Source organism: Cydia pomonella, chromosome 10, assembly GCF_033807575.1.
Source record: "Cydia pomonella isolate Wapato2018A chromosome 10, ilCydPomo1, whole genome shotgun sequence".
Classification (NCBI taxonomy): Eukaryota; Metazoa; Arthropoda; class Insecta; order Lepidoptera; family Tortricidae; genus Cydia; species Cydia pomonella.
The window spans coordinates 12,465,838-12,486,783 of NC_084712.1; the positions used below are offsets into that span (position 1 = coordinate 12,465,838).

Sequence of the window (20,946 nt, forward strand, 5' to 3'; positions counted from 1 at the left end):
TGGAGACAGGAGGTGGCCATAGGAAATCTGTGATGATACAACGCAACCTAATTGTGTTTGGGGGGTTTTGTCTTGATGAGTATTAGTAGCCCGTGGAAAGAAGAGTACAGTCAGTTACAAAAACTTGTTCCAAAAAATTGTATTGCCAAAACTTATTATTTTTATTTCTATCCGATTTATTAAATAGGATTTTTTTTTTTCTAATAATTATGTGGTGTGGTGTGGTGTGTGGTGTGGTTGTGGTGTGGTGTGGTGTGGTGGTGGTGTATTTCATGCGTGGTATGAAATAATTTACAAGAAACATCCCTATTGTGCGTGTGAAAATTTATTGTCTAAGGGTAGATTTTTAAAATACTCTCATGAAGTATAATTAAAAATACATCTAACACAGCGTAAGGTGTCGAGAGCAGCGAACCCAAGCTGCCTGGGATCAGGGCTGCTGAAGATAGGAACCACCCGACTATCCACGCTATATATCCTCACTCTAGCAATCCAAGTACCCCGATCTTGTTAATTACTTGTACGTTACCGCACAGTATCGCCGCTATAATACCGTCCATTTTTATTTCAAGCTCGACCACGATCGTTGGTTTTTTTCCTTCCCATGATTTAACAGCTGGTTGCTTGTAGGTTTTTTCGGAGGCCGGCTATAGATCCAGAGTCTCCAGTTCCCGTGTCTAAGAAATTCAAGCTGTTCTTTTGCACCCACTACAGGGGCGTAGTGGCTTTTGTAGTGCCATTCATTTTTATTTCGATTCTTGCGCCTTTTCCACCGGAGGTAAGCCAATCGACGGAACCGATTAAGTTTATAATTTGCTATTATTCATTAAGTACTTTTTTCACCTGTGTCCATCTTATAAAATAAATTCATCATAATTTTTCTTGTGTTCAATCGAGATAAATTGTTCAAGAAAGCAAATTTAGAATTACGTATATGACCAGTTGAAGTCTAAAAAAGATGCGGTGAAGGCAGCAGGAAAGTGCTTGAAATTGTGTACTCATAAGATACATAGTGATTAATCAAATAAAACCTGCAAATTATATCTCCTCGTCAAAATTTGGATCTTGTGAGATCCCATTAAGGTCATTTTTTTTTTCTGTGAAATTGTTGAGTACGTAATTTATACTTTTACCACGATTTTGTATCTTTCATAAGACCTTGGTACCACAATACAAGCAATTTAAACCAATGCCGAGAGTTGTTAGCTTTATTTAATTTCCTGGTAACTAAGAGGTACCTATTAAACTAGATAAAATTTACTTATTTAGGAATATATTTATGAGAACAAAATATTCCGGCCTCTTATTGGCTGGAAAAGTTGAAGCCTATGTTGGAATTTACTACGTGGTACAGACGGGATGCTCTACAGCAGCAGCTCCAACTTCATTTGGTCTTTACTATATTACTCCCAAACTATCGAGGTCAAAATTTTAGTACAAATTCAGCACCAATTGTGTACTCCTCATAATTATAATAAATGCCAAAACGCAATATGGGGTTGCTGGAGAGCATGAAGTTAAATCCTTCGTAAGTAATAAATAACATTCCTTAATTTTTTTATCTATTTCCAGAAGTATCAATGGTGTGCCTACACCCTGGGCGTGATGGCCGTGTACTGGGTATTCGAATGCATCCCGTTGGCCGTCACGTCTTTCATTCCCCTCATTGTTTTCCCGCTAACCGACATCATGTCTACCCGGATAACTTGCTTGGCTTTTGTTAACGTACGTTTAGTTCTGATTTATTAACGGCTGCTAGTCAGAACATAAGTAAAAATCCGAGAAATGGAAAAAAAACTAAATTTTTCTGTTGCTAATGAGGTGAATAAATAAAAAAATAGAGACGTAGCTAATAAATAATCGTTGATACTATCACTGATCCAATGTATTGCCACCTGCAATACTCTTCGAAGACGGCAAATATGGCACGCTCTTATGGCTCTACAAATAAGATCGTGTCAGATATTTTTCCGCCCTTCGTTGTGTAATTGTACATTTTGACCAGCACTGCTGTGATCTGGGTGGCCTAGTGGTTATGGCGGCTGCTGCCAATCCAGAATACGCTGGTTCAAGCCCAACCCTGCACATTGATGGAGGACTTGCTAATTTTTTCTTTCGTATATGATATCTATATATACCTAAAAATGCTTTGAAAGGCGTTTTCAAAGCATTTTTAGGTTATCAATGATTACTTTTCACTTGATTTATTACTCCATCTAATTTTGTTGCCTATATCTGTTTAGTATTGAAAAAAGAAGCAGAAGTGTATATGCGCAAATATGGCATAAAGACACCTGCCGCCGTAATTTAACTAAATCGATGTTTCAGGATTCTGTAATGATGTTCTTGGGGAGCATCATGCTTGCGTCGGCGGTGGAGCAATCCGGTTTACACAAGCGCATGGCCCTGTACGCCATCAAGGTCATTGGATACTCGCACTATAAGTAAGACATCAGGCATGGATGAAATATATGGTGCATAAAGGTTTTTACTCGATTTAGATCGTGACGGCAGAACGCTTTTTTTACACCACGTCGGTGGCAAACATGCGTACGATCCGTCTGCTAGTCAGCAGTCGCCGTCTATAAGCCTATGACCCCTCCAACTCTAGGGATTTTGCATCCACGTCACCGACCGTTAAAAACGTATGTTACACTACTTACACTTCTTTGTTTGTGTAGTAAGAGTCCGTTGAAATCCCACGCGCCTTTGACGACTTAAGAATCTCGACAACGAATACCACAAAGTGGTATTGGGTTGGGAGCCGAGACCCCCTTAATTAATAGATATTTTAGTTTCTGCCGCCACTCCCTGCAGTACCAGCCCTGCTCGGTCACTAGCAAAAGGGAAGGCGCCCGCATATTGATACTTATTGCGTCCCGGACAAAGCCACCAAACTTAAAATGAAAAAAAATAAATACACCACAGCTCGGAAATGTGGCAAAAAATGGTCTAAATCTAAATCTTGACTAAAAAGTAACGCTCAATGGTTACCCCTAACAATCCAAGAATATTTTAGTTGTACTAGGTTATTACTTTTACTTTCCACTCGCTGGTGGATACTTAACCAATCTCAACGCACCAAGTTCATTATGGTAGTGCTTCTAATCCTTTAAAAGATAATAAAGATTGTTTATATGTTCAGAAACTTATCGTGTAAGGGGCTTTTAAAAGATATCTGTGCTCATCACACAAATAAATGCCCTTATCAGGATTTGAACCTGGGACCAGCGGCTTCATAACTTCATATCGGCGTTTAATCATTATAATCATTAATATACTTCGGCACACCCACTTTGTCAGTAGAAAAAAGCGACAAAGTGGGTATGTCTGAGTATAATTAAAAACGCCTATGCGCGATGTTACGATTAACTTCTAGCGTCTTACGGTCCTAATGGGAGTATAAGTATATGACTTCGGATGAAATTTAAAGGTTAGTCGTTTGGAATTTCCTTTTAAGCAGGTAAAAACTTGAATAAGATATTATAAAATGTAAAGTTAATTAATTACCTCTCAGAGATACGGGTTAAATACAAAGATACGAATCAATCTCCATCACTTTTTTCCGAAAATGCATTAGATGGAATCGTATATTTGAGGGCTCCTCTATTAGTCACTTTCTAGCTTTTTCAATAATGTACTACGTACATATTTTAATCAGACCGTGCCTCTGGATCGATGCGCGTCTTATTGCATCAGGAGAGACGGGTCAGTGTAAATAATAGTCACTTGCTTGTCAAATAAACGGTCGTATATGTCACTTCCGCATCAGATTTACGTAATATGTGGTTTGTTTTCTTTATTTTCTGATTTCTCTATAGGAACAAGTTTGTACAGGACGTTTTTTCGACGTCCAGCTCACGGTTAGGATTCTGCTACGTATATATTTACAATTCTCGCCTAAAATCGGTATTTTAGAATCCTAGTTCAGGCACATGTAAACCGTCACTAATTTTTAAGTCATTGTTTATATGAATGTAACCATGCAATATGTGTTTTATAGTACATTACGATACAAGTGCGAAAAATAGAATACCGTAATAAATAAACAAAACACATAAATCGACACGAGTTGCGGATTACCTATTCGCACATGTATCGTACAACGCTTTACAGTACATACTTATGGCCCTTTAAATTCTCGATATAGTTACGTAATGTGCTAATCTTACACCTTTAAACGAGCAATTCTTATAGATATATTGGGGATCTCGGAAACGGCTCTAACGATTTCGATGAAATTTACTATATGGTAGTTTTCGGGGGCGAAAAATCGATCTAGCTAGGTCTTATAGGTGATGTGCTGTTTGCGTGCCGACTGATGTACCGGAGGAATGAATTCAATTCAAAATCTTTAATGTCAAAAACACAGGATAATTATTTTTTTTTCACCACACCAACTGGTTGGCAAAGTAATCAGATGCAAATTTTGAGTTATTTCCTTATGTTAGCTGGTAGAGTGAACTTTTAAATTATTTTAATTACGTTCTTTTAGATATGATTTGGATTGATTTTTTTTGGTATTTTATAGTTAGAATTTTCCTCGCGTTGGTGTGGTGAAAGATTTTGTGTTTCACTCGGAGGCAAAGTTTTTTTAACCCTCGTGCCTTGAAACCTGCGGGGGGTTTCATGGTTCGAGCTTTTTACGCTCAAGATTCCACTTTTAGAACCACTAGTGACCACTACGCTCGTGGTTCAATTTTGGAAGCTTTCGTTTGCTCGGGTGTTAATATTAGCACGGGCGGTTAAATAACAACTTTGCCCCCTTGTTACATTTATTAATATTGCAGAATGCTGTTTGCTGTTGCTTCCGTGACAATGTTCATATCGATGTGGATTACGAACACCGCCGCTGTTACTATGATGGTGCCCATAGTGTTTGCTTTGTTAAAAGTTTACGAAAGTGTAAGTAGCGTGGAATTGGTACATTTTACCTAACATCGAATGAGGTAGTGCTTTTATATGTTGGTAGTGATGAAATGGTAATGACAAATCCAAGTTTTTCACCTCGAAAGCCTTTCGGATCATGAAAATACATTAAATTTTAGGATTTTTTTCAGTTTATGTATTTTTTTCCACCAGAAACCCTGCAAAAGTCACGAGGCAGACTTTTAAGTAGACGAATTTTGCAATTAAATATGAATGAATGAATAGAGCTCTATTAATTCCATACAGATTGAATTAAATTAAATTACACATAAATATTTCCATTGATAAATTGATTCTTGCATGCTAAGTTTAATAATTAATAATACATATAAACAAAATTTAAAGGAAAAATATTAACACATTATAAAAAACCTAACTTAGGGTGCCGCCAGCAGCGGGGCAGGGCCCAAGCTGCCGGTGGTCAGGGCCGCAGAGAAAGGAACCGCCGGACTATCCGCGTCGTGTCCAAGACCACCGCCTTCTGTATCTGAACCTTGATCCAACCACCTAGCGATAGTCTCTGAAGGTCGAGACTCTTCGCTATGAGACCGTTCGCTGAAACGACTAATTATCGTCGAATCAACATCCCACATGGCGGTTATGTCGTAAGCCAAGTCTAGGTACTTACTAGACTTGTCCTTCTCGGCTTTCACGAGATTCTCATCATGGGGGATGGTGATGTCGACGAGCACGGCCCGGCGTTATTTATTACATTATTATCTTTGTTTAATTATGTTATTTATATTATTTTTAATCTGTGTGGACCCCCTTCGGGTAAAAGCCTCCTCCAAAGAAATCCAGGTTGTTCTATTACTCGCTACTTCTATCCACCCTTTTCCAGCAATACATTAATTGTCAATAATTTAGTCTTAGTAAGCCAAATAGTTTCAAAGAGACGGCTTCTCAAAGGCTTGCAAAATTATTAACTAACTGTAGGTAACTGCAAAAAAGGTTGTACCAGCAGTCGTCGTTGTAGGAAAGCAGGATTCAAATGCTGTTTACAAATACTGCAATGGCCAATCCTGCGAGAATATACCAGACCTGATGTATGCCGACATTAATAAACCCTTCATTGATAATTCACTGATACTCTGATGACAATTTTGACCTGCCTGATCAGGTCAATAAAAAAATGCTACCACGGCAAGCTGCCTCCAAAAGGACTGCTATGGATTCAGAGGCCCAGCCTGGTCCGTCAAAGATATACAAAAGATACGAGTTATAACAATTTCCCTCACTGTTACTGCTACTGTATAGTATATATGAAATGTCCCGAAGGTCTTTCAAGGTGGAAAACTTGGATTTCTCAATACGTTTTTATCATAACCAATATATACAAAAAAAAAACAGAACTACCTTATTTGATGTAAGGCAACATCTCTTTTTTGGTACGATTTCCGTGTATTAAATTGTTCATTGGATGTGTTTACTAAAATCATAATATTATATTCACTTGAGTCGTCGATTTTATTCGTTATGTTGTGAAGAGGAATAGATGTTCTTGTGGATATATAGATTAGGGTCAGAAAAAAAAAATGGGAAACAGCATTAGTGCGGGAAAGAAAAAAATTAGTCGATTAACTTCAAACTCAAATAAAACCACTCTGCCCTTACGTTATAACTCCTTACGGACTTATTCGAACAATGCTTCTAAGAGATCACTGCGGTTCCATAATGGTCTGTCAGTGTCAAAAGTGATATTTCTTCACCGAAAAAATGTCACATTTGACGCAGATCAGTATCGTAATACAGCAAAGAATATAATACTCATACTGCAGTGATATCTTAGGCGAGGCGTAGACTAGCAAGAACTTGCAAGCAATTTACATTACATTGCCGATTGCCGACTACTACGCGTAAGAACTGCATCCAAAAGTTTGATCAGATACCGCAATGTAATGAAAATGAAAATTGCATACATGTTTTTGCTAGTCTAAACTTCGCCTTAGAAGCAATTGTTTGAATTTGGCCGTGTGGTTCTGTGTGTGTATGATGATTAAATCATAAAGTAGCAGATATAATATACACAAAAGCAGTTGAATTGACTCAATGGTCGCACGATAAACAGTGAGGTATCTATTTATAATTCAATTTATTTAGTAACTGAATTTAAAATGAGCAAATGTATCTTTTTTCAGCAAAAACTTTTCAAAATGTACAATGTCAATGACAAAACGGGAGAAAAAACGGCAACGCCTCTAACAAGCTGTTACTTTTGTTGTATCACATATGCAGCTACCAATGGTGAGTATTATTGGTTTTTTGTCTGGGAAATATAAGGGACGTCAACGCACGACATGGTGAAAATATGATCTTTCGTGGGACGACAACTTCATAATATTTGCCAGCTGCCAACTGTCAAAAGTAATATGTCCCACACCCACCAGGGCGACGCCACAATCATGCATTGAGCGAATAATTGCACGTAGTGCCTGTACATAATTAGTCATGTCCTTAACATTATTGGTGTGGTCCTATTATAAAATTCACTTCCTTAGTTTCATAAAACTACAATGTGAATTCATTGTTTTAGGTGGCATTGGAACCCTTGTTGGCACTGCAACTAATTTAGTATTTAAAGGACTCTTCGCTACGTGAGTTATCTAATGTGCACTAAAAGTCTAAACAAAGTTTGTATTGTCATATCGTCAAGCGCGAAAAGGGCTATCAGTGGCCGCATCACAAGTTGACAGTTGAAATTTACGTTATAGACTGCGTGAACTACACACAGTTGCTAACGTAAACGTGGTAACCGTATTAAACCTCAAATAAGGTAACCGTGACTTTTACTGTGGTAAAAAAGAAGTTTTCAAATAAGTAACTTTCAAGTCATTTTTATTTGGTGTAAAAACATATTGGAACCTAAATACACAAGTCTTCTATTACCGTGGCGAGGGTCAAGTTGTCATCCTATTACCGTTAATTGAGTTTTTAATACCGAGGGTATAAAAAGCAGCAATTTTCTACCATTGATAATTAAGCCCCGGCTCAAGATTCGGCACTTTAAATTTTCATTTTATTGACCCTATCAGCTCCGTAGGTCTTTCATAACAGCCTGTATGTGTCGTTCCTAGATTCCAAACGTTATAAATATAAATTTTGCCAATTACAAAACGTGTCGCTCGTCGTTCGTTTCTATTTGCTATCGTTTCCCTTTTCTGCCACGGAGGGAACCAACTGGCGTGTGGCGTAACTGTTCGCCTTGTGGACGACAGCGTTTTTTCTGCGCTATTTGATTTATACTCGTACTCTGGCACTCCCGCTTTGTCAGTAGAAAAAGGCGCGAAATTCAAATTTTCTATTGGCAGTCAACTCTTCGCGCCTACATTTTTGGTATTTGCCGCCTTTTTCTATTGACAAAGTGGGTGTCATAGTATATGTAGCATATAAATGTGTTATTATGCCTGAACAAATTTAATGATAATAATTATCTATTTCAGTGCATATCCTACGGCGCCGGAATATATATCTTTTCCCCTGTTTTCTGTCTTCGCTATACCGCTCATGATTGTGATCAATATGTTTATGTATTTTTACCTTGTGATATGTTACATGGGACTATTCAGGTAAAAAAAAAAACAAACAACTTATTGTTTTCCTATTTTCCGTGCAATGTAGCTAAATACCTACCACTTGAGCAAGCACAGAAAAAGCCGCATTAAAAGATTCGAGAGGAACCACGCTAAAAACGCGTCTCAAGTGGTAAAGCGTATTAACCGTTAACAAATATTACTTTTGTAAAACAAGTGAAAATGGCGTATTATAGGCGGAATAACGTTACTTATTTTTAAAAGTTATATTTATGAAGCTAAGGCTTATCGATTAACTGGTAGCCTTAACTGTAAGTATAAGGGTCAATTTGAATCTGGTAAAAATCAAATCAACAATACTTGACAACTCGCGGTGTTATCGAATGTGAAATACTTATTAGATAGGTAGGTATTTATCCTGTACCTCCACCGCCAGGAAAGTATCTGGGCACTTCTAATTGTACATATCACTTTTTTGATTTGTATAAAAGTAATTTAATTATTCTTGTACTTACCTAGTTGGCAACTTCTAAATTTGTTGATGGCGTCTCATGAACACGAGTATTTTTTTTATTTTTTGCTCAATAATGTTGTTTAAGATGAAATATTGATGACTTATTTTGCAATTAACTAATATGAAAGTATGCAGATAATGAATAATAAATGTTGAAATGCGTTTAACCATCCTTTAATCAATACCCATCAGTATATAGTAGCTGTTTTAAAATTCCAGGGGCCCATTTTTCGAACGGTATTAAAACTATTAAACTAATATTATTAGTCCACGAACTGTCAAATCGTATGGGTTACCATGGCAACACACTAATAAGTATAGACTGAGAAATGGGCCCCAGTTGACACTTTACTAAGAGCCTAATAGGGAATGTTGGGATAAATACCGGATGTGGGAGAAGGTCGTAAAAATCAGATTATCGCCAAATTTGGCTTTAATTTTTAATGTTAAGCTACGGTTATTATTTAACGATTTATGCCATACTTCAAGAAGCTGATACCTACGTACTGATATACAAAGAAAAAATGTATGGTCTTTGAACTAGCTTAAAATTAATCCGTTATTACCCTTCTTGGGTAGCCATAGAAGAGTGGCTCGGAAAGAGTTACCCACCTAATAATTTGACTTTGATAATTACAGACCAAATAGTGCGGCTGCTAAAAGTGTCAAGATATCCGCTGATGGCTTAACAACTGCCAAAAAAAGAGTTGAAAGTGACATTAAGGATCTTGGCCCAATGTCTTGCCATGAAATTGTAAGTTGACGCATTTTAATACGAGCTCTTTAGAGGGCCGTTTTGTGAAAAATTAATCTTTGTAAAGCAAAAGCTTCAACATTGTTAATTGTAGGTAAAATTGATATTTAGGTGTGGTTGTAGCGCCTTCTCGAGTCAATAAGTTCCCTCCTTAGATCATACATATCTATGGTCCTCTCTTACTACTACACTTTCAATACAATTATTGCATAGATAAAACGAGTCTCTCAACTAATTTTGAGTAACTTCAAACTCTGATGAATCCAACTGTCAGATTTTGGGATATTGATATAGCTGGATAGTTTTACCGTACCTCTATGTAAATCATTTTTTATCAAAAAATAATGTTGTTTGTCCTAGCATTCAGTCAAACATGCCTTTATTAGGCGAAACGTTAATGTGTAAGGTCTTTTTCAGATGGTACTTTGTCTATTCTGCTTAGCAATATTGCTATTTTTTTCACGATCACCTCAAGTTTTTCCTGGATGGGCTGACAGAATAAGAGAAGGTTATGGAATTGATAACGCAAAATTGTATGTTGGATACTTAGTTATTATTACTATGCAGATTATGAAAAAGACAGGTTTATTTTATATTTGCAGGGCGCAGTTTAATAAAGCCGTTCTAAATGGCAAGCCACCAGCATTCATTTCTTTTTTTGAGACTACTAGCGATGTATTTAACTTTATAAACGTTTTCATCACATTTTGGTATAGAAACCCTAGTCAAATTTTCTATGATCCCGCTAACTAGAAGGGATTCTAAGACCACAGTAGATGACTCTCATCGAGTGCTATAAACTCTAAACATTGATGATTCTGTAGTTAAATACAAGGTTTATTTAAGTATGATTAGGTTGCCACTAACGGCTTAGACCTTCAGTCGTCATTTCAAAAGATCGAAGGTAAAATGGCAACAGAGATGATTATTTTAAAGTGCGTACCTTACTACTAGTGGTACATATTGTACTGCGAGCTGTACATTACGAATGGAATTTAATAATTTTGCCTGTATTACGAGATAAAGAGCAGATTCTGTGACGTTTTATAATGAGAATTGCCCTGGAGGAAATTGCACTACCGGGAGCGATGTTCCGATTTTGCATTATTCGGGACAAGGACAGAGATACTCCATTTTCAAATTTCTGTGCTTTTCCTATGGAATAACCGTGCCTCATACAAATTATGTAGCTTTAGACTATTTTTTTTAAAACCTAATTTTACATAATAGTAATATTATGACTCTTCTATATTATTAAGTAATAGTATGAATAAAATCCAGTAGCTTATCAGCCTGCCTGGAGCGGAGCTAGGCAGCGGAGCGGTGAGCGAAGTGAAAATCCACAGCGCAACAAGGAGCGGAGATTTTATGCAAGTCTGTTGGTGGATTTTTATCTCGCTCGCCGCTCCGCTGCCTTGCAGTGGATACTATGAGAACCTTTGACCCATAATATATTAACAGTCTAAGTGTGTGTGTTTCAGTATCAGAGATTCAGCAGCGGCGACATTTGTTATATTTCTAATGCTGGTATTTCCATCTACCTCGACCATGTTTCAGAACTATAAAGTAAAATGTACCTAACTATTGAATTATTATTTTTGCATGTAAATAGAGTGTATCCGAGCGATTCGTTTTATGTGACCTTTTTTGCCACTTTTGTGTTATTTATTTTTAGGACCGCGAGCCCTTTTCATCTTTATAGGAGAAAAAAAGTGTCCCAAAAATTCCATACATTTTCTATACCTTCCTATTTGTTACCGCCGTACAAAGTATATGGGGACCTGGGAACACAATAGGAAAAATAATCTGTGACATTTTTTTATCCCATTAGGATCGAAACAGCTCGTGATTCCGACTAAAAAAAATACATAAAATTTATGAAAAATACAAAAATAATGAAAGTGGATTTTTTTAAGAAACGCTCATCCACTAACTTTTTACAAGTACTAAGTACTTTAGGTAGCTTATGTCTACTCATTTGTCTAAACCTATACCATTAATAAAGATAGCGGAAGGAACTGTTCAAAATTAAAGTAAGGACGCTATACACGGAGAATTTCGTACTATGACCGACCTTTGCCGATCTCTATCGCACGTCCATAATTATACTGCTGTCCCGCTTGCACAATGGCATCAATCGCTGGTATTATCAGTGGAATAGCAATATACCTGCGCTTGTGATAGACGTAAAAGGCGAGGGAACAATGTACCAAATTCTTTGCTTAGCGCCTTAACCCTTTGAACGCCAAGAACCCTTAACCTTTGGTATGCTTGGGAGCAGATATGCTCCATATTATTTTATATTCAACTTAAACACGAAGTTGTCATGATTCCTATACTGGATGTCCAGTAATTAATAGATGGTGATTAAAGTCCAGTATGCTAGCTATTAAAAAAGACAGAAAAGTTCGATTATCTCGAAAACCATAAAACTTTTACTAGACCTTATTATTTCGACCAGCCTATCTTATTATTAGGACCAGGCATTATCTGGACCAGCCTAAGGTGCCCTGTCGGTGGTTAGAAGGTTATCCATTAATTATATGGCACCCTGTATAAATGGCAATTTTTTGACAGGAGCATACAAAAGGTTAAAGGCGTCGTAAGAAGTCGTGGCCGTGGCGCCAAGAATGCTTCTAACGGGCTATGGCGTACGTTGTTAAAGTAACGTACAACGTTTCCACTACAGTTAATATTTAGTAGCTCATGCCAGAGATATTGGCGTGTGCATGACGTTCTTGGGTTTGACAGATGGCATTCAAAAGGTTTACTTTAGTAAAAAGCTCATGACGCTGAGTAGAAATAACAAAGTTTTAAATATCTAAAGTATCGGTTGTCATGGGAAAACTAGTCCTATCATTATCAGGCTCTTAGGGATTTGCGACACTGGATGCATTCTGCGGTCTTCGGTCAGGTCATTACATAATTTCAATTTGACCTGATCTGACCGCAGACCGCAGAATGCACCCAGTGTGGCAAATCCTTTAATGTTGATATTTTATGCAGTTGTCGACGAACTTCCAAAGGGGCGAATTCCGTCTTGCCTTAATTGGGATGTGATGAATGCTTCTTTGCCGTACAGTTTTGCATTTTTACTTGGTTAGTATCTGGTGCCTGTCTATTATGCTTTTTGATTACTTTAACTGACCTTTAATCAAATTTCATTATGATTTTACATGCAAAATGTATTGCTATTGCAGCAATAAAGAATATTTACTTACTGATTACTCAATCAAAAAATTATCAGATTTTAATTTTATTTTCATTCCACGGTTGCGGTGGATATTATAACCTGACCCTCTAGTATGACTTGCTTTCTTGCACGCAACTCCATTCATTTAGCGCTACTTCAGTATGAAATCGCGCGCGGGAACTCAACATGCTAGAGGGTCCGGAGGGCTTTTCAAATATATTCAAAGAACCACGCTAATAACGTGTCTCAAGGGATAAAACATATTATTTAACCGTGAAAAAGTGATTACGTAAACAAGGTGTAGAGCCTATGGTAAACACCCCTATAATGGACACGACACCAATAGTGGAACGGAAACCACAAATCCCGTAAAATAAGTACCAATAAAAATATCAGTTATTAATTTATTATTATTAAACACTGACAATATTTTACCATAAACAAGAGTAATAGAGCTGCTTAAGTTTGACGTGAAATTTCTGTTTGTTCAAAAAGAAATAGCGCCATAGTTATAGCAAATAGCACGAGTATCAATGATTGAAAAAAAAGACTTATATTGCAGTGTGTTTCAATAAATACGTTCAAATCATAAAAGTTGATAAGGGCATTCAACCTTTAACGCGTAAATCCGTAGAAATTGTACCTACGGGTATCAGTCGAATATCAAAAATAATCCAACTTTTCTCTTAAATATTTCTTGATTGGTGCCGTTGGCGTTACCATAGTCTAAAATTGCAAATTATACGGGAAATAGTATGTGCACGTGCGTGACCATGTTAAGCGGGTTGAACTGTAACAATTGTGACAGCGGCCGGCAAAACGTCACACTTTTTCGCTTGCCTTAAGGATGCCTTGATAGGTTATACGTATAAAGATACAAGCAAATTTCGTCCTTTTGGCAAACGAAAAAGTGGCGCCATCTAATACATCAAAGGCCAAAGGTATGGCGGCATCGTTACGAGCGATGGTGCCACAACCTTTGGCCTAAGCCCCGTAAGATGGCGCCACTTTTTGATATTTAACACATCAGGGAAAGAATAAGGATCAAAGTCAAATAGTGTTTTAAAATTTTTAATCATGTGTCTAAAGTTATATTAGGGCAGTAAATTTACTGTGGCTACAAAATTTTCTTTGACAATCCAGCTCTATGCCTACACCTCAAGTGTCGAATGATGGTCCCCATGACAGCTCCCTAAGGTCTCATTTACTTGGGTTTATCTTTTAAAAAAATTAAGAATTAGAATTCGTGTCATTTACGAAGACGTGTGCCTTGATGCGTATTGTAATGTAATTTAAGGTTAGATTTAACAAATCTGCGCGTCATCGTGGATGACATGAACTATACATGAAATGTTACATTTGTAAATAAATTAATGTGCTGAACTTGCAAAAAGTATCTACAAACATTTTACGTATCAGTTACTCCATATAAAAAATATACTATCATAGGGACCATCATTGGACGCGAGAGTTAGTGAGTCTTGGTTCATCATCATATATTTAAGAGTTCGACTCTTGTCGGTGGAGCGATTTCCATGTGTGTCGGTCCTCTGCCTTCTCCTTGACAACCTGATACGACATGACGTTGAGTTTTTCCTTTACTTGATCTATGTAGGTTCTCCTTGGTCTCCCCCTCCGTCTTCTTGCTTCAACTCTCCCTTCAATTATGTTCTTGATATATTCGTCGTGTCGTAGCAGGTGTCCAAGCATCTTTCCTCTTCTATTTTCTATGGTTCTCAACAAACTCCTCTCCTCTCCTACCATGCGTAAAATCTTTTCATTTGTTTTCTTCTCCATCCAACTGAACTTTGCCATTCGCCGCCAGCACCACATCTCGAAAGCCTCCAGCCTTTCCCTATCACGTTGCCTCATTGTCCACGTTTCGCTTCCGTATAGTGCTATGCTCCAGGTGTACACTTTTATGAGCCTCTTGCGTATATTGCCTGATATTCGGGCTTTAAATAGGCACTTTTTTGTGTTAAAAGCTTTTTTAGCTATCGCTATTCTGGTGGTAATATCTTGTGTACATCTGGAGTCACTAGTAATTATGCTGCCTAAATATTTAAATGATTTGACCTGTTCTATGGTACTATTATTTAAAATTATCGGATTTTGTCTTTGGTGTTTATTTGAGGTTTTTTTTTTGGAATTCTGTTTTGTAGTTGTAAGTATCTTAGTTTTGTTTATGTTAATTTTTAGGCCAAACTCGTCAGACTGTGTTCATTTCATTAAGTAACTCTTCAAGCTGATTTGATGAAGATGCCAGTGCAGCGATGTCGTCAGCAAAGCGAATAAACTGTGTGTTTTTTCCATTAAATTTAACTCCTGTTCCAGACTCTATGAGTCTTGGTTATCACCTGTCAAAATATCTAACACAAAGACCAGTTTACACACCTTCTAAGGCTGTGTACTGATACAAACCGTTGAATTCCATGAAAACCTAGCGTAAATAGGGTATTTGACTGTATTTAAAATAAATTATGTCACACCATGCACGGAATAAAATACCATAACATTAATAGAGAGACGTTGACAGCAGTTATTTTTAGATACTATTACATTTTATAATTCGTATAGAACTATGAAGAGTAGGTTACTAGACCGTGACGTCATTTGCTAGTGTTTCATATAATTCCATAGTGGCAAATCGTTTTGACAGTTCGGAAAAAGAAACTGATTTGACTAGTAGTCAAATACCTTATTGATTTAACGTTACAAAATATTACTTGAAGTGCAACAAAATAATGTACTGCTCTCAATAATTCAATTTTTTTTCTTTTAGCTGGAGGTTTTGCCTTGTCCACTGCGGCAGGCAAGCAGTATTCCGATTTGAATGGAAAAATTGGAGAAGGATTACAGAAATTGGAGGGCCTGCCCAACCCAGCTATTCTTTTCATAATTATCATTTTTACAATCTTTGTTACTAATTTTGCCTCAAACGTAGCCGTTTGCAACGTGATTACGCCAATAGCAATGCAGCTGGTAAGAAAAGATATTGTATTATCTATATCAAACATTTCTTGTACCGTAGAATTAAAGATGGGTAGATGTAAGGAGAAAACTCTTATGGGAGAACAGTTGCAAAAGTGTCCAGCTGTCAGCTAATAAATAACAGTTCCAAATCTCTCCAGAGTGGCGCTAGAGTAGCTATAGAACATGTACTCATAATGAACTTAGCCGTTATTGATTGAGTGAAGTGCGCTATCAGTGATTACCAAGTACTTAAGTTAAACTTTTTGTTTACTTAAATGTTACGGGCAATACTAGAAAGTTACGTAAACTTAAGTTTACCCGAAAATTAATTCAACTTTAATTTGTATTCGGCGTTTATCCGTATATATCTAGGTCTACCCAACACTGGGAGGGTGTCAACAATGTTAGAAGTGATGATGAAACACCTAATATTATCCAGCCAGTGTTAGGCGGACCCGGGTACGTCCTTTGGACCCGGGTACGTTCTTATTGGACCCGGGTACGTCCTTAAACTACGTCCAAAAGAGAGGTATGGGCATTGTGAATGTCATCTCCCTTTGTGTGGTAGGGCACAGCACAGCGGATATCATTCCAGATCTAGAGCGGAGCCCAACTGGGGAAGTACCTCCACCTTACAGAAAACCGCAGCCAAATAACACTAGACCCTGCTCATAGGGCTTACCATCAGGTGGGCCGTATGCTTGGTGGCCACCGACGTAGTATAAAAAAAAACCTTAAATATGTACGGGTAAAAGCCAAATACAGATTAATGTTGTTTAAATTTTCGGACTTTACTCAAAAGGCTTGGATAATACTAGGCATATCAGGGTAAACTTACCTTCTAACATTCATCATCATTGAAGAGCATGGCTCTTGTCGGTATTTGGCCAAGTTCTTTAGGCCCCTGTAAGACACGACATTTGCTTTTCCTATAAGTTGCTGCTGAAGTTTGCTCGTGAGTTTCTTCTTACTCTTCTAGCTTCGATCTTGCCTTCTAAAATAGTTTTAAAGAAAGTGTCGCGTCTTATCAAGTGAACTATAATTTTGCCTCGTCTATTCTCTATGGTCCTCAGTAAGTTTCTCCTCTCTCCAACAATTCACAGTACTTCCTCGTTCGTGTTCTTCTCCATCCAACTTACTCTCTCTATTTTTCTCCACAACCACGTCTCAAAAGCCTCTAATCGTTTCCTATCTTTCTGCTTCATTGTCCACGTCTCACACCCATATAGAGCGATGCTCAAGATGTATATCTTAATTTGGCGTGTTTTCGTATTTTGAGAGATTTAAGCCTTCAGCAAATGTTTTTTTGGGCGTTGAAAGCTGTTTATCCATTGCTATCATTGATACTATTTCATCTGTCTTATGTAATTTAGCTGCCTAAATATCTAAATTTGTTTACTTGTTCTATATGTGTCCCTCTGATGTTCTTCCTTAATTGGGCGAAATGTTGAAGCAATTTCTGTTTTAATTTTAGTAGTGTTAATTTTGAATCCAAATTGTATAAAAAAATTGTTCCATCTGTTCCATCACTCTTTTTTTTTTACTTGAACTTTGGGCCCAGTTGCTATGTCGTCCGCAAATCTAATAAATACTATTCATTCCCCATTAAATTGGACTCCTTCTTCAGTTTTTTGTATTTGTTTTCTAATGGCACAGCCTATAAATATGTAATTTGCTAACAAAATAACTACCGATATTTTTACAACTGATAGTAGGTCCCCGATACCTGGAGTGTATTTAAGTATGAAACATTATAGATTTTGTTATATTTTTTGGAGTAAATTGTAACACAACATGTGCTACGTACAAACGAACAAATGAGTGTGTTATCGAAAAAAATCTCTTCTTTAATGGGATCACATTCTGCATTCTTAATGAATTCAATGTATGGGCCATCATCGCCTGCGGCTTTTCCATTTTGTATTCCGATTAACGCCTTGTCAAATTCTTCCCTAAGTATATCCGGGCCAATTCTATGTTTATCAACTATTATTTAAGGTTCTATATCTTCTGTGTCTAATAAGCATTGACCCCCTCATATAAGTTTTTTATATATTTATTCCATCTATTTATAATACCCTTATCGTTTAGAAGCATGAACCTTCTAACATTACCCGTAACATATTTACCAAGCTATAGCTGATGAAAAGTAACTATCTGCCACCCTGGAATACTTTTGGGGCGAAATGCCAAGAAATTAGAAAGGAACAAAAGATACGATATATAGTTCGACGAAAGATTTGGCGATTGCGTAGCTTTTAACGTTTTATTTCAATAACTCTGAAAGTAGACTTCTAATTAAAATTTTGCTAGTGAAATCCCTCGGCTATTACACTAGCTATTTTATACTAAAATTATACTTCAATAGCATGTACGTATAGGGTAACGATATAAAATTGAAAATAAATGAAAATTAGAAATGTTTTCGTGATTTATTTCTATGTTGTGCTTATAGTGTGCGTATAGTATTTTCCTCGCAAATATAGTGTAATTTTAGAGTGATTTTTTTCATGCCAGTTGCCCTTGTTTAAAATGTTTAAAAATTCAATATAAAAACTACAATTTTGTGTTATCCCCCTCTAAACTGTTAGAAAATGACGCGTAGTTTGAGCCGCTATTTCTGATGCTGACTGTAGTTATTATGTCGCAGGCTGCAAATGTGAATGTGAATCCGCTGTGGTACAACATTGCGACCGGGATCGCCGCGTCGTTTGCCTTCATGATACCGGTGGGGACTCCAGGGAACCTCATTGTTCAGAGCGCCGCAAATATACCCACTTCGCATATGGTATGTCAGTCAACATAAATTAGTTGATTCTAGAGCATATAGTAGGATAAATTTATGAATAGATTTCAAAAGTCGGACTCGCCCATGAATGGTTCCGTACCATTAATGACGTATTAAAAAAAACTGCTTACTAGATCTCGTTCAAACAAATTTTCGGTGGAAGTTTGCATGGTAATGTATAATATATATATTTTTTAATTTTATTCATTCTGTTATTTTAGAAGTTACACGGGGGACACACATTTTACCACTTTGGAAGTGTCTCTCGCGCACAGTATTCAGTTTAGAAAAAAATTATATTAGAAACCTCAACATCATTTTTGAAGACCTATCCATAGATACCCCACTCGTATGAGCTTGATGATATTTTTTTTTTGAGTTTCAGTTCTAAGTATGGGGAACCCCCAAAATTTATTGTTTTTTTTTTCTATTTTTGTGTTTAAATCTTAATGCGGTTCATAGAATACATCTACTTACCAAGTTTGAACAGTATAGTTCTTATAGTTTCGGGAAAAAGTGGCTATGACATAAACGGAAAGACAGACGGACATGACGAGGACATCTATAAGGGTTCCGTTTTTTGCCATTTGGCTACGGAACCCTAAAAAGGTGTCTTTAATGTAATGTCATAGAAATTTCAAGTGTAATAAACACACGTAAAGTTGGTTAAATTTCAAACAGAAATCGAAAATGTTTTTTTTTTTTATTAAAAAAAAAGTTACCAAGATAGAGGTCTGATTATATTTTTTCTGTGAAATGTATAGTAATGTTAATATTGTGTAAACATTTTATAATTTATATTCGGTAAACTTCGGAGATAACAGTCACTCCATTAATCAATTTTTTTTCAGTCAATCAATTTACAAACAAACCTACATACATACTAACAAGACAAGTTAAATAAAAGTTTGTAAATACTGGGCTAGTTTCCGTTCAAATAAAAGATTTTGTTTCAGATCATAGCAGGAATTGGTCCCACTATCACTACACTGTTCTTCACTTGGCTGTTCACGTATTTCTACGCACCAGTTATATGGCCGATTATGAATGAGAGCAAGCCGGAGTGGCTGGCCTAATAACCCAATGATGCTCATGTCACTATTTGAAACACAAGGTTACATACGTAGTGAACAATCCTTTGTCATCGTATTTTCTCGGAAACGTTCGTATTTGTCTGCCTACTTCAGTCAACCTCAGTACTTTTTGTACTTGACACAGACACGTCGTGCGTTTTCGTAAAAATACGATGGTAAAAGATTACTCACTACATCTTATACTCAAATATGTATCTGTGAGTTTGTTATCAGGTTTTCAACTATAAATAATATTTTGGTTGGGTTGGTATACTAATTTTATTTCAAACTATAATACGATTATTAATTTATTCAGCTAACATTAATGTTTATGAACTGAAAAGTTTGATGTTTGACCGTACTTTTTTGTTTGTATTACAACAACAATACTTAACAGTAGGTAGTTAGCATTTTATGTTTAATGACGATGTATGTATGTGGCATCTAATGAATAAAACTGATATGAAAATATAATGTTTTTTGTTAAGATCCTAGTTAATAACCCAATGCTGGGTAAATCTCTCCCTCCCTGTCTTCTGCTTATCTCTGCAAATCAATATAGAAACCATAACTGATTTTAAGGTCTCAATACTGCACTAAGTTTCAGCAAATTTATAGAAAGCAATGGTTTGAACAGCAAGCTCATGGAAATGCAAGCTTGCAGTAAGTGTATGTACATTATACATATATGAAACAAGGAAGATAATTACCTTCATACTTGACCTCTGGCCTAGTCGGTAGCCACTCTGCCTATGAAGTCGATGGTCCTGGCCTCCTGGGTTCGAATCCCGGTAAGGGCATTTATTTGTGTGATGAGCACATATGTATATTTGTTCCTGAGTCATGAGTATTTTTTATGTAGGTATTTAAGAATTTATATACACCGTGGGCTGGTAAAACCCGACAGATTTTAACCACGCATTCCTGAGGTCATGAGTAAAAAAAATTATATAAGTTTTGGGAAAATTCGGCAAAATAAAATTTTATCAGACAAAAAATTTTTTTTTTGCTTTTTCTTCATACGACACGTTATTTCTTCTTACAGCTTGGCGAAAAAAAAACTAATTAGTTACAACGAATAACTAAACTTTTTTTTTATTTACACTAAAAATTGCGAGTTTCTTATAAAACTTTTATGTCTGCCAACAGGTATCTAAACCAAGTCACATAGTGGCAGCATTGCAGCCAAAAA

General features: G+C 36.6%; 1 protein-coding gene and 1 long non-coding RNA gene across 5 annotated transcripts in view; one reads left to right on the top strand and one right to left on the bottom strand.

Annotated features, from left to right (window-relative positions):
* The window catches only part of LOC133522126 (protein I'm not dead yet-like), a 37,005-nt gene extending 16,513 nt beyond the window's left edge, over nt 1–20,492 (top strand). For 2 of the 4 annotated variants that reach the window (XM_061857346.1, XM_061857349.1), the window contains exons 2-15: nt 631–778; nt 1,573–1,725; nt 2,329–2,444; nt 4,791–4,905; nt 7,068–7,173; nt 7,463–7,523; nt 8,370–8,495; nt 9,613–9,727; nt 10,145–10,260; nt 11,209–11,300; nt 12,734–12,826; nt 15,703–15,902; nt 18,544–18,681; nt 19,638–20,491. In XM_061857346.1, coding sequence (XP_061713330.1) covers nt 631–778; nt 1,573–1,725; nt 2,329–2,444; nt 4,791–4,905; nt 7,068–7,173; nt 7,463–7,523; nt 8,370–8,495; nt 9,613–9,727; nt 10,145–10,260; nt 11,209–11,300; nt 12,734–12,826; nt 15,703–15,902; nt 18,544–18,681; nt 19,638–19,757 — 1,699 coding nt within the window. In that variant the 3' untranslated portion in view covers nt 19,758–20,491. Of the gene's footprint in view, nt 1–630; nt 779–1,572; nt 1,726–2,328; nt 2,445–4,790; nt 4,906–7,067; nt 7,174–7,462; nt 7,524–8,369; nt 8,496–9,612; nt 9,728–10,144; nt 10,261–11,208; nt 11,301–12,733; nt 12,827–15,702; nt 15,903–18,543; nt 18,682–19,637 lie in introns of all 4 variants that reach the window. The other 2 variants (XM_061857347.1, XM_061857348.1) reach the window with 2 other exon arrangements.
* Nucleotides 1–20,946, bottom strand: part of LOC133522141 (uncharacterized) — a 596,248-nt gene that overhangs the window by 182,871 nt on the left and 392,431 nt on the right. The gene's annotated exons all lie outside the window — the stretch shown is intronic.